The sequence below is a fragment of the Fundulus heteroclitus genome, chromosome 7, assembly GCF_011125445.2.
Source record: "Fundulus heteroclitus isolate FHET01 chromosome 7, MU-UCD_Fhet_4.1, whole genome shotgun sequence".
NCBI lineage: Eukaryota > Metazoa > Chordata > Actinopteri > Cyprinodontiformes > Fundulidae > Fundulus > Fundulus heteroclitus.
The window spans coordinates 8,859,550-8,871,890 of NC_046367.1; the positions used below are offsets into that span (position 1 = coordinate 8,859,550).

At 44.6% G+C, this 12,341-nt stretch overlaps 1 protein-coding gene across 15 annotated transcripts in view; it reads left to right on the top strand.

Moving 5' to 3' along the window:
• Positions 1-12,341, top strand: part of caska (calcium/calmodulin-dependent serine protein kinase a) — a 200,182-nt gene that overhangs the window by 48,010 nt on the left and 139,831 nt on the right. For all 15 annotated transcript variants that reach the window (XM_036138860.1, XM_036138861.1, XM_036138866.1 and 12 more), the window contains exon 2: positions 11,432-11,544. In XM_036138860.1, the coding sequence (XP_035994753.1) occupies positions 11,432-11,544 (113 nt within the window). The remainder of the gene's footprint in view (positions 1-11,431; positions 11,545-12,341) is intronic.

Below are 12,341 nucleotides of genomic sequence, written 5' to 3' on the forward strand. Positions count from 1 at the left end.
TAGGGCCTCTCCTAAATCAGATGTATTATACTTATACTATTTTCATTCATCAGCTTTTAAAACCTGTCCAAATTGCTGACTTTTCTGTCTGTGATGTAGTGTATTTGTCTTGTAATATTCTAGAAGTTGCACAGAGCCTTGGCCAGTTCTTGTTGTTTTTAAATGTGCTTCATAAAAAGAAATCATTAAAAAAAATGTATGACTACAACTAAAAAAGAAAAGAAAAGATTCTTAGTAGAATTAGCTGACAGCTGATATGTACACCAACCCAAGAGGCCGTTAGTTTGGTTTGTTGGTGTTTTCTGAGCCGTACCGACACCAGTGTCAGCACAGGAAAGTTTAGATTGCAGAGTCTGCAGGCTGGATCCATGTTGGCACTTTATTGGAAGGACTTCAAACAGTAGAAACTATACGATGATGTGTTTGAAAAGACGTTTTTTTTTCACGTTTGTAAAATTGACGTAGCAGTCAGCTATTAAAGCTTGCCGTGAAGCAGCATAAAGCGTCGTCCTTGTGTTGCTCCCTGTGACCTCGCTGACACGCACACGGGCCTCTGTGGATCTGTGTGAGTCCAGACTCTGGGCTTGAGTAGTGCACGGCTGATGGTATTTACGAAATGGGAAACAAAGCGATTGATGCACCGTGGACTCGCATGGAGCGTAGTCAGCAAATCACCTTTTACAGCCGCAATACACACATGAAGCCACAGATGGATGGCACCCGATATGGGCCACCCCATCTTTTTGATGCTGCTGTAAATTCCCTGTTGTTCCCCTGACGTGGAACGCACAGAACTCATCCCTCTCTCTTCCTGAGTGTTCCCTAAATCCTCCTCTGGTGTCGGCTGACGTAGCAGCGACACCTCTTACCCGTCAGCTCAGCTGCGGTGCACAGAGCGAAAGGTGAGGAGTTGTGTTTTCATTATGTGCTTATTTTCCGTGAACTGTTGGAGCGAAGGCCATGCTCATTTACTTTTCACACTGCTGTAAATTCTCGCCCCCGTATCAGACGTGCCTACACACAGCTCAGCTCGGAGCCTTAACTCAGACCCACAGCCGCGCAGAAACCACTTCACCTTGTTTGGCGAAGCTGCATCTGGCTGTGGCGGAAAAAACGACACTTTTAGTTCACTTATTTAGGACAGAAAAGGTGAGTGAGGAAGCTAAGCAAAAAGCAGAAGTTCAGTTCACTTCCAGGGAATTTTCGACAGTTCAACTCGTGTCCTTTTTTGAAAATGGAAATTAGAAGCAAATGGTGTAAAAGATTAACCTGACTCTCGCCAGATGTATGTCGCTCCGCCTAGCTTTACTCACATCCATCTGGGACATCTCCCATAGAGAGTGATTTCTGCAACCAATTTTATTGTCCAGCCAATCAGGATGCAGGGCTTGAGTTTCATAGATGTGACGTAGTGGAGAAGCGACCGTGACGTTTTGATAGCAATAGCGGCTCGCATCGAGGAAGCAAGCGCTAACATTGATGCTGCTATTTCTTCCGTGTTGTCCAATCTACCTAATATTGTTTCATTAAAAGAACATCAGAGAACGGCTCTGAAGGCTTTTGTTGGTGGAAACCATGTTATCGCCCTTCTCCCGACCGGATTTGGCAAGTTTTGTTTTCTGTGACGGAGCGGTTAGCGGTTAGCCCGAACCATATTAGGAGGCCTTTAGTCCTCAACGCGGTCGGCCCAGGATCGACTCCGACCCGCGGCGCTTTGCCGCCTGTCTTCCCCCTCTTCCTGTCAGCTCACTGTCAATAAAACGGGTGCCACTAGAGCCGCAAATACATTTTTTTTAAAAATGGTTGAAATAGCACGTCGATAAAGATGACAGACAAGTGGCTTATCCAATCATGTGCAAGGATTTTTGATAAGGCCCAGCCTTCAATAAAGGCAATTCCTATAGCCTGGGTGCCATTCCAAACTTAGTCCCGCCCACAACGTTTTAGGTCGGGAAGTTCGGTCTGGCATTGCTCAATAGTAGCGCAAGTATGCTCGCCCAATATCTAGCGGGCCAATCAAATTGTCTGGGCGGGCTTTATACGATGATGGACAGATGGTCAACAGTAACGTAATCAACCACGTCACCAAAGCGCGCTTGGGTTGAATTGGTTTACAACAACGATGGCTGCCGCTGGAGAGTTGAGGTGTGTAGATTCTGCTATTAGGTCTGTTCTAGAAGATATCGACAGGTTCGTGTGTTGATGGACTCCTTGGATCCTTACATTCTTTTTGCAACACCGGCAAAAATCGTTAGCGCTCATCTTCTTATGCTAGGCTAACAGTTGAGTTCTGTTGACAACAACTGTGCGTCGCTTAACATACGTCACACACTCCGTTGCTCTTATTGGTTGTAGGTCTATCCAATTGAGTGCAGAGGAATTTTTTTTCGTGGTTCGTTCGAAACACACCCCATAATCACAGCTCTATGGAGCAGTATCAGACTCTTCTGACTAGAATTGAGTATGACCATGTAAGGCTACAATTCCTATGGAGAGGTCCCAGATGGATGTGAGTGAAGCTAGGCGGAGCGACATACAGCTGGCGAGAGTCAGGTTAGTAAAAGATGTCCATGGAGATAAAGGTGTGGGTCTGACTTTGGCGCTTAGAAAATGTTTGATATCACCACCGTGAGCTGTTTAGTAGCTGAGCTTTATGCGTGAGAATTACCGGAACCAGGGGGTGCAGTGTGTGGTTTTCCTGCCTAGAAACACAGCAGATGCTGTTTGGTTGTTAGTTTGGGATTTTCTTCCTAATGCATGAATTACATATATGTAAGAAGCTGTGATGTTAGAGGTATAATGGGTATAATAACACTTCAGCATCACTTTCCTAAGCCATTTCCTAGGGTGTTGGTAAGGACAGGCTTGTTTCTAAGTAAGGTTTAAGTGACCTCTATAATTAACCAAATTGTGTCTTAAGTGGTTAATAAGTCAGTGTGAATGAGGCCTTAGAGAGGCCAGTAATCTTTAACTATGAGAGGAGAATATAATTGATGACATTATACCTTTAACTTGTTTTTTTTAGATTCTTGTTTTTTCTGTCAATGGACTTTAGGATTTTACAGAAATATACTAGGCGCCTCCCCTTCCTGTCCATGTTTCTCCTTGTTTTTTTGTTTCCTCCCTCCAACCCAGTGCCCCTGTTCTTTCCCGCTTCCTGTTCTTTCAGTGCGGGTGGCTAAAGTGCAGAAATCATCATAACAGCCATGTGCAGCTGACTTCTATTGAGAGCTGGAATGGCTGAGGCTGTGTACAGCTGAGACCCATTCAAAACGCCGAGCGCCTCCTTTATGCACAAGCAGAGTTCTTCAAAGAAACCGAGTTCCGCCACTTAAGCTGTCAGAGCTTCAAAACGTGTTCTCTCCAAATCTCCCCACCTCCCCTTCTCTGACACAGAACTGATGCTAATGTTTCCTACTTCATCAGGAGCGCCAAATGCAGAGACTGTTTATAGATACAGCGCCTTGTAAAACTATTCCTACCCTTGATTCACCTATTCAGTGAATCCTGGTTCACTACAGATCTAAGTTAAAGAACCAGAGTTCATCTTAAAGACTGGAATAAGGTCCAATTAGTGGAACTAATTTAAAACATTTGTTCAACCCATTCACAAAGCAAATCCTGATTTAGACAAAACATTATTTGAGGAAATAACATTTTAAAGAATGCTTTGCTATATAAAAATCAATAACTTTAACACTTGATTTTTTTTATTAACATGCTCCTGGAGACTGATCCAAAGACACTAGTTGGAGGAATTGCTGCAAAAAGTGGCTCTACAAACTAATGACTGTATGGGAGAGGTGAACACTTATGATGCATGTTCTGTTACTTTGTACTAGTTGTTGTTTGTTTAACAATAAAAAAAGGTCTGTAAATAAATGGTGCACACTCTGAAACAATCCATTTTAATGCCGGGTTGTTAAGCAACTAAACATGAAAAACCCAGACACCCTTCAACAAAACACACCCCAGCTTAATCTAATGGGCTAGACAAACGGGGAGTGTCAAACGACATTAGCATTTCAAATCTTTGGATTGCTGGTCTCCCAAAAATTTGATCGGTCATGAAATTGGAGGGGTTTTAAAAATTTCAAAGCAGTCTCTGACCAACTAAGATGAAGAGTCAGAAGTTTTTGCTGGAATTGACTGAAATCCTATATTACAGACAAGTAAACAGCCTGGAGAATATCATAATTTGATGGCTGATCGAGATAAATGGCTGTAGTGTCCAGCGACAGCAACAAAATACCAAACAAATTTTAACTTTCTTAAAAACCCGTGTTTCGCCGGTCGCTTGGCTGGAGGAGGGCAAGCAGTTTTTGCCTCATCGCATAGGAAGTGAATGGAGCGGGAGTGACGCCGCTCCCTGTGTGTTGAGCCCATTGGAGGTTCTGAGGTGTTCCTAGGTGATGCAGGATCTATGGTGCGTCCAGCAAACTCTGGGTCTGCTCCTTCTCTGACAATGCGCCTTGAAAACTTCCACCAAAACCCCTAGGGTGGAATGTCTAACTCGAGATACTTTTGAACTTTCCCAGACACATGAATGCCTCAATAATATTTTAGTGCCAGTGGTATAGCGGGCAATGTCCCGGGACCCAGGTTCGGATCCTGGTTCTGTCAGGAAGGGCATCTGGTGGGAAAACTTTACCAAGCCGATGTGCAAGTTCTCATGACTCTCTCTGTGGTGACCCCTAAAACAGGAGCAGGCAACTGCATTTCACTCAGATGTTTCCATGTCTATTGGTATATTTCATTTTTTGTTTGTTCTGTGTTTTCTGGGCCTTGAGGGCTTATGTGTTACAATAACTGCATTCTGCTTAGAGTATTTCTTATAATAAAAACATCTGGGTTTTTTTTGTCTATTTAGTCCCTTTAGTCTTTCCGTACTTGGCACCATGTTTTCAGTGGGCGTTTCATAGGCCTGGGGGCCCTCATAGACGGCTTGCATTATTTTCGTCTGCATATCTCATTAGGGTTAGCCGGTGGCACAGTTTTTTCCAGCTGTACCCTGCATTGGCATGTTATCCAGACTATCTGCTGACCACCCTACACATCGGTTTTCTTCCCTCTCAGATTCCTTTGCATGGGTTTCTTTTTTTCAGCCCACTTTCCCTCTCTCCTCCCAGCACCTCTGTTGGGCCCAGCTCCTCGCCGGCTGCCTCGTCTTTGCACAACGTTCAGCCTCGAGCGTGGCCTGCCATTTGCAGTGCAGTGAAGGGGGTTCAAAGGTGAAGTGGCTGGAATGTGGCGTGGAAGGCGGTAACAGAGCAGCGGAGGACTCAGCCAGCTTTGTAAATGAGTTCCTTTTGACCCAGTGTACCTACTTCCAGTGAGTTTGGGCTGAAGCTGTTTCCCTGGTTGAGCTGAGGTGTAATTTGGGATTTTCCTCTCGTTGTTGACTTCCTGAAAGTGACAGGTCTATTTCATGTAATCCAGTGTTATCTTCCGGTCGGAGAGATAGAGTTCCCCTTGGAGCCTGAACCCTCGAAGTAAAGAAAAAAAGCATTAGATGAAGCTTTTTTTTGTGAACTCTCGATGCCAGACATCAAGATGTTCATGCTGACAGTTGGCTCTAATGTCAAGGAATAAATCGCTCAGCCTGAATTAGTGGATTAACTGACTAAACTAAAATTTTAGCAGCGACTGTGGAATTTATCACCTCTGTGCTCCTCCCGAGGTGATCTTAGTTTAATTGCTCTCAGAAGGACCTCATAAACCAAACCTTTATCACTTGAAATGAGAGCTGGGGAAAACGACAACAATGTTCGTCTGATGCTTTGTTTCGTTGACATTGTGTTAAATTGCAACGCTGGCGGCAACTGTAGGCTCATCCAGAGGGAAACTAAAATCAAAAGTCTCTTATACACATGGTGTTTTTGTCTTGAAAGACCTTAAACCACTCGGACATTCAAAGCGAGTTGGAAAGAATGCCACGAGAAGACTTTTTTTTGCAGTTTAGCACAAGTCACGTCATTTGGAAGACATTTGGGAGGGGTTGCTCTGATCAGATGAGACTAAAATTGGTCTATTTGGTCTAGTAAGGGCAGCTAACACAGCTGTGGACCCAACGTATCCTGGCCACAGGTTATTCAGAGTTTTCCCCTCCTTCGGCCCTACACAGCGATGATGGCTAAATCAAGCCAACGCAGAGCCAGTTTCTAGCCAGTGACTCTAGACACTTTACAGTCAGGGTCACAAGCTACTCTGCCGAGAGGAAAAAAACTAACATATATGCACACGTATATGTCTGGAAGAAAGGAAACAAATCTTGTACATACTGCCCCTGTTCTTACCTTTTCCCTGAAAGATGTTGTTCCTCATGTATAGATTATAGTTGCTGTTACTTGTCTGTAGCTGAGTTTGACCAGTTTGTCAAAGCCGAGTGAGCAGACTTTATGTCTGCAGATGGACACAAAAGACCTGATCACTGGAGATGGTGGCATTGATGTGCAGTTGGTGCTACTCATTAGAGGATTTTGAAAACCTTGTGTCCTTGAGCATCCACCCAGTACTATAAATTGGTTGCATTGAGACAAAAATGTGGAAAGGTTCAGCAGAAAAGAATGGCTTCGCGTTACAGGGGAGGGGGACCTACCACGACGCTAGCTGGTGTGATCAGACGAGTGTGTGTAAAAGCCCGTAATTATCTATTTGCCTACTTGTTAATGAAACTGTACTGGTCTTTGTTTCTGTCACAAGAATTTCCCAGTTTACTTTGCACCCGTCCCTTCTGAGTGCACATAAAGGAATCAAGGTGAGCCTTTAGGCAGAGTGAAGTCCCACCTCACCTTTGTGACGCTAAGCAGCTTTAGCTTGATCACCATCTGTTCAAGCAGTCCCCATTTGTGCACAAAGACTTGCACTTACATTACCCACAAAGAAGCACACACACACACACACACACACACACACACACTTGAGCTGCCCCGCTGACGTTTGAGACGTGAGCAAGCCGTCATGCCGCGGTCTGCTGCAGCCAGGGGCAGTGGTTTGTTTAGCTGTGAAATGATAGGACTCCCACATCACCGGCGAGGTTGCGCTGAGTGTAATTTGCTGCGGGATGTGTAATTCACTCAAGGTTTCAGGTGGCGGGCGGGGTGTGTGTTTGTCGGAGGCGTTGCTGTGTCTCTGCTAGTTAAAAGCTGCTCCTCCGGAGAGCCCCGCTAACTGCTGCTTCACCCACAGGACGCTTTAAAGGTTGATGAGGCTGCTCAGAAATCTCCCAGAGTGTGAAACTGATGATGGAGACTTGAGGTGTCTGTTTGTTCCTTGCTGGACTCTCCCGCGTCCCGTGGCTAATGTATGCGATCACTACCCATGGAGGATGCCAGAATGTTCCGCTGCAAAATAAACTGGTTTTCAGGTTTTCTTTTGATACAGTGTCGCTGACTGTAACGGTGTCCAAAAGTAAATTCTCCTCGGTTTCTCGCCACGGCTTGCACATATGAAAATCTACATACATGTTGTGTCATATGACTAATGTTGATCATTGGGAACGTGGACCCATCCTACAAAATAGAAACAGTACATTTTAATGAGGTAGACTGCAACATTGGTGTAAATACAGTGCAGTATAAGAAAGTTGCTTAGACCCGAAACAATAACAAAAAAAACATCCACTGAAGCTTACTTGACAATGGCCATTTAAATAGATTTGTCTAGAATCTATCCTCATGGTACGGGGTTTGGCAATATTGAAAAGGCCACAATACTTCTTGGCAAAGTGAAGTCTGGTTGTTGTCGTCATGTAATTTTTCATCATCTGATCAGTTAAAGCACATTGGGCCGGAACCTGGGTGTAAAGTTTCCGTTTTTAAAGTCGTCGTTTTAAAGTACGGCAGGAAGTGGGTCATGAGTTGTCGGCCAGTTGTGTCATGGAGTCGACTAATGAAGACTTCTTTTAGACTCTCGGGTGACTCGTGTAGCAGCGTTCTGGTCAGTTAGTAGAAAAAAAAAAGAAACGGTGACAGAATAAAGGACAGGAAAAACACGGGTTGCAGGCTACATGAAAATACTAGCACTGCTTGTAGCCAGCGATGAGGCTAAAAGCTGCTCCACAGCTTTCTATCGCTAAAATAAAGGGCTGTCTTACCCTTGTTTTGAGAAGTCTGAACTAAATTAAGTTCCCTCTGAAATACCTCTACAGCCCACAACGGGCGCACTGCAGTGCAATTGCTCAGTTAACATGTTTCTGTTGTCGTCTGTAACACACATAAGAAGCGTTGTGCCGAAGAGCACTGAGGCAGAACAGAATGCTGGGAAAGATCAGAAGCCTTGATGAATATAGCAGGTTGGGAAAGAGCTGCTGGGAGCCGGGTGGCAGAGTGTTCACCGCAGCCCAGATACGGCCGCTGGGGGTTGTCTGATTAAAAAATCATGGGTGTATTTTGTTTAACACGTGTCTGACGCTACAGACGTGTGTTTTCCTTTATATTGCTCAAGCCTGGACTGGATGATTCTACGCTGAACAGGGAGTCTGTCTAATGCAGGCTTTATGAAACGTTACTTCTGTTTAAAAAAAACAATAAAGAGCGTTTTTCAATGCTTTTCTTTTGCCTGAGACCCGGATGAAAACCTGGACTGGATTATTCCTCACAGATTACAGATTAATAAAGCAATCTGTGAATCCTTCTTTTCCAAAAGCAGACCTGGCATTCTTTGTTTTCCCAGAGACGTCGGAAAGTGTTGTCTGATGAGCTGGATGTTTGATTACACATTAAATTCAAATGTTCCATTTTGACTGGGCTAAGTAGTTTGAGTTTGAACAAATGGGTTAGCCATGTCACAGTGTCCATGCAGTGTTTAGGAGCCCCTCACATCTTAGCCGTTACACTCACTATTTGTACCCAAAATGCTTTCCACGAATAATTTAAAATTCACACAGGCTGTTCCAGTGCTTAACTGTTAGCAAGCCCAATGAGCAATAGTATTGAGTTTGTCAAGAAAACTAAGGATTTACTTCTTTCTTACTTTAAAAGAACTTTCAACCTTAGAAGTCATCGCTTAAACCCATTAACTATGATAATATTTCACAGGTACTTTAGAGAAATGTGGCATCCTAAAATCTCATCACACCCTTAACAGTTGCATCTTTAAAGCTAACAGTACAGCCTAGTTGCATCCACAGGAGTTACCCCCCCCCCCCCCTCCCCCCCCCCTGCTCTCAAACAGGTAGAATCCAGGTCGCTGGCTGTATTTGAACCTTGTAGAAGTGGTCTACTTAGCATCTTAACAAGTCTCCAGCCTGAATCTGAGCGTGCCGCCCCAACCAGCAGCACAGTCTGGAGATGAACTCTGAAGGTCTGTGTTGAGAGTTAAAGTTAATTGACTGCTTGAAGGAACATCGGCCTAATGCGTGCTGCTATGGCTCATCAATCCCGGAGACCCAAAACCTCGTCCGTAATGATGCTATAAAAATCTCACGTAAAGCCTGGGCCATCCGATATCAGGAACATAGAGGCACTTTATGATCGTTTCACGGCTTAATAATCTCCATCATTGGAAACGATTATCTGCTGTATGTTATCCAGTAAATTAATGACAGCTCAGCAGGAAGGCTCCCCCACCTGTCAGTCAGCCCTGTACGACATCACGTTAGCGCGAGCCATAGCTATCTGGCAGCCTCCCTGCCTTTTCAGCCGGTGCATTGTGGGATAAATTCCCAGAGTAAACAACTATAGAAAGTACTTGGGAGGGATTATGAGCACGCTGCTGCCGGAGATAGCCCGCTTGTCTATTCTTAGGCAAGATCAGCCTCTTCATTTATCTTTAAATCCACACACGCTGACATGTTGACTCGCTGACACACTCAGATCTCCGCACATTATTCAGGCGGCGTGTGAGGGTCGGTCAAAGCCCATTACTCTGGGGTTGGGAGGGCGCTGGCAGCCGGTAGTTTTATGAAAGAGATGTCTTCCTGCAGTCTGCACTTTCACCCCAACCTGCTGACTTGATGATTATTAACCACAGCCACTGAGCGGACTCTTTAACTCAAAGGGCCACTCCTTCTGCAGAGGCGCTCCTTCATTGTGTGAATTCTCTCCTCTCAGCTCTGCCTTCTCTCATGCTCTGCTGCTGCTGCTGCTGCTGCTGGACACTGTTGTGTTTCTTGAACAAGCAAATCCTGGGTCCAGCATCTGTGTACTGCTCTTTTTTTCCTAATCCCTTCTGGGTTAGCATTTTTCCATTTCTATTAGACATCGAACAGTTAAAAAAACTCCATTAGTTTGCCTTTCATGTCCCTCTTTTTATTATCAAGCAGACATTGTTTCTTGACTTTTGATAGTGGGCTGTAGAGCTGCATAATATTAGAAAAGCGTGTCATTGCATCTTCATTGTTGAGTGTTGGAATGATGATACTGATTTTGATTTACCCAAATATTCCTTGCTCTTGTTTTTTTCTTTTCTGTTGTCACAATGTCCTCACCAGTCTGGCTAATCTATGTCAGCTACGCCCATAATAGGCAGTGCAAATCCATCCAGCGGGCCAAATATATGATTGATAAGCGTAGTTTGCACACAAAGCACTATTGTACAAATAGAAATGTAGATGGAGATTGTGTTTCGGTGAAGCACGCACCTCTAGCAGCCAGTAAAGAGGCTGCAGGTAAAAGAAGTCCAAGTCACAATGTTATCTGCTTGTGTTTATATCTTTATATCAATAATTAACAGTGTAACCAGGTATGAGATCTCATGAGTGAAAATGCCACAGTATTACTGGTCAAGGAGAAGTCTTGTGTTGCCCTATTGTGTTGACTAATAAAGACTTCTTATCAGGTTGGCAGACAACGTTCTGCCACTTTTAAATCCTTCCTGTGGCGACGTTGACTCAAGTCTCTTTTAAGATACGAAGGATTTACACTGTTAGAACACCACCTGGCACACCGGTAGCTGCTAGCGATGCTAACCTTGGAAGCTGCGTGGTATTTTCCAAAAGCACTGATTCCCAGTTTTCTAAGGGGTGTGGGTGACATTCAGTTTCCTCTAGTTCATCATTAAAAGGGCTAAGATTCAATCTGGTGGGATAATTGCAAACGAAACAGAGAATCTGTAAGACAGTAGAAATGCTTTTTTTTTTTGGCATTAGGACCACCTTACATCAGGAAACCACATCATCTGAACTTGGCAAACATGTTCAGCACTGAGAGCAGATTCAGACAGAAAATGACTTCCTTGTGATACCAGCATGCATTGTTTTGCTTGTGTAATGGGTGAATTGTCCCATGGATGTCGGGGGGCCTCGTGGTGCCTTTAGTGTGCCTTGGAAATTCAGTACCTGTTATGAGAATGACATCACCTCCATCTTCAAATGTTCCTGCTGCAACTGCATCAGGACCGACTCATTTAGCTCATAAGGTGTGTCTCCACGTGTAGCAAACTGTGCTGAAATGTGTGCTGAACGTTCTCTCTTTCTGGCTCTGTTGCACAGGGGTCCCTTCAGCGTGGTGAGGAGATGCATCAACAGGGACACGGGCCAGCAGTTCGCTGTCAAAATCGTGGATGTGGCCCAGTTCACGTCCAGTCCTGGTCTCAGCACAGAAGGTGGGAGCCTCGCTCTTCTCTCTGTAGAGCTGATGAACACATGCGTTATGTCTTTTATTCGCTCTGCTGTGTCAGGAAGCAGAAGCTGGCGTGTGCGTTCCTGTACTTGCAGCTGAGCGAAAACATGTTTTGATCGTTTTACTAGTAAAATGAGGACTTAGATGTAAAGTAAATGGTAAACGGATTGTACTTGTATAGCACTTTAAGTAGTTTGATGACGCCCAAAGCACTTTACACTACAGTCAGTCATTCACCCATTCACATTCAGTGTGGTGAGCTATGTTAGTAGCTATAGCTGTGTGTGTGTGTGTGTGTGTGTGTGTGTGTGTGTGTGTGTGTGTGTGTGTGTGTGTGTGTGTGAGAGCGTTGTGCACCACGCGTTGAAGCACAAAGACACAGAAAAGGTGATAGCCATTCACACATTCCTCTCTATGCTGATGCAAAGTTAATTAGCATATCTGAAAACGCGACGGCGTAACAATAAGCCGCTTCTGATGAGGCCGACAGAAAACACGCTGACATGAACCAAGCTATTTTAATCCGAAGCCAGACGCTGCGAGTGTAAATGCATCTGAGAGGAACATTATTTATTACCTTGGTCTTCATGAGGGTTCCCCGTAGTTGGATCTATGCGCTGGCCTACTTTTCATTCATGCTCCCAGTCGTTTGGACCGGTCCACTGAGACAGCTGGTTGGCAGATAACGCCCTGGGCAACTTAACTGCAGCTGTCCATGACAAACAACGCCTGCCCCCTACACAATCCCCATTGACCACAGAGGTTCTGGTCATTTCTAAC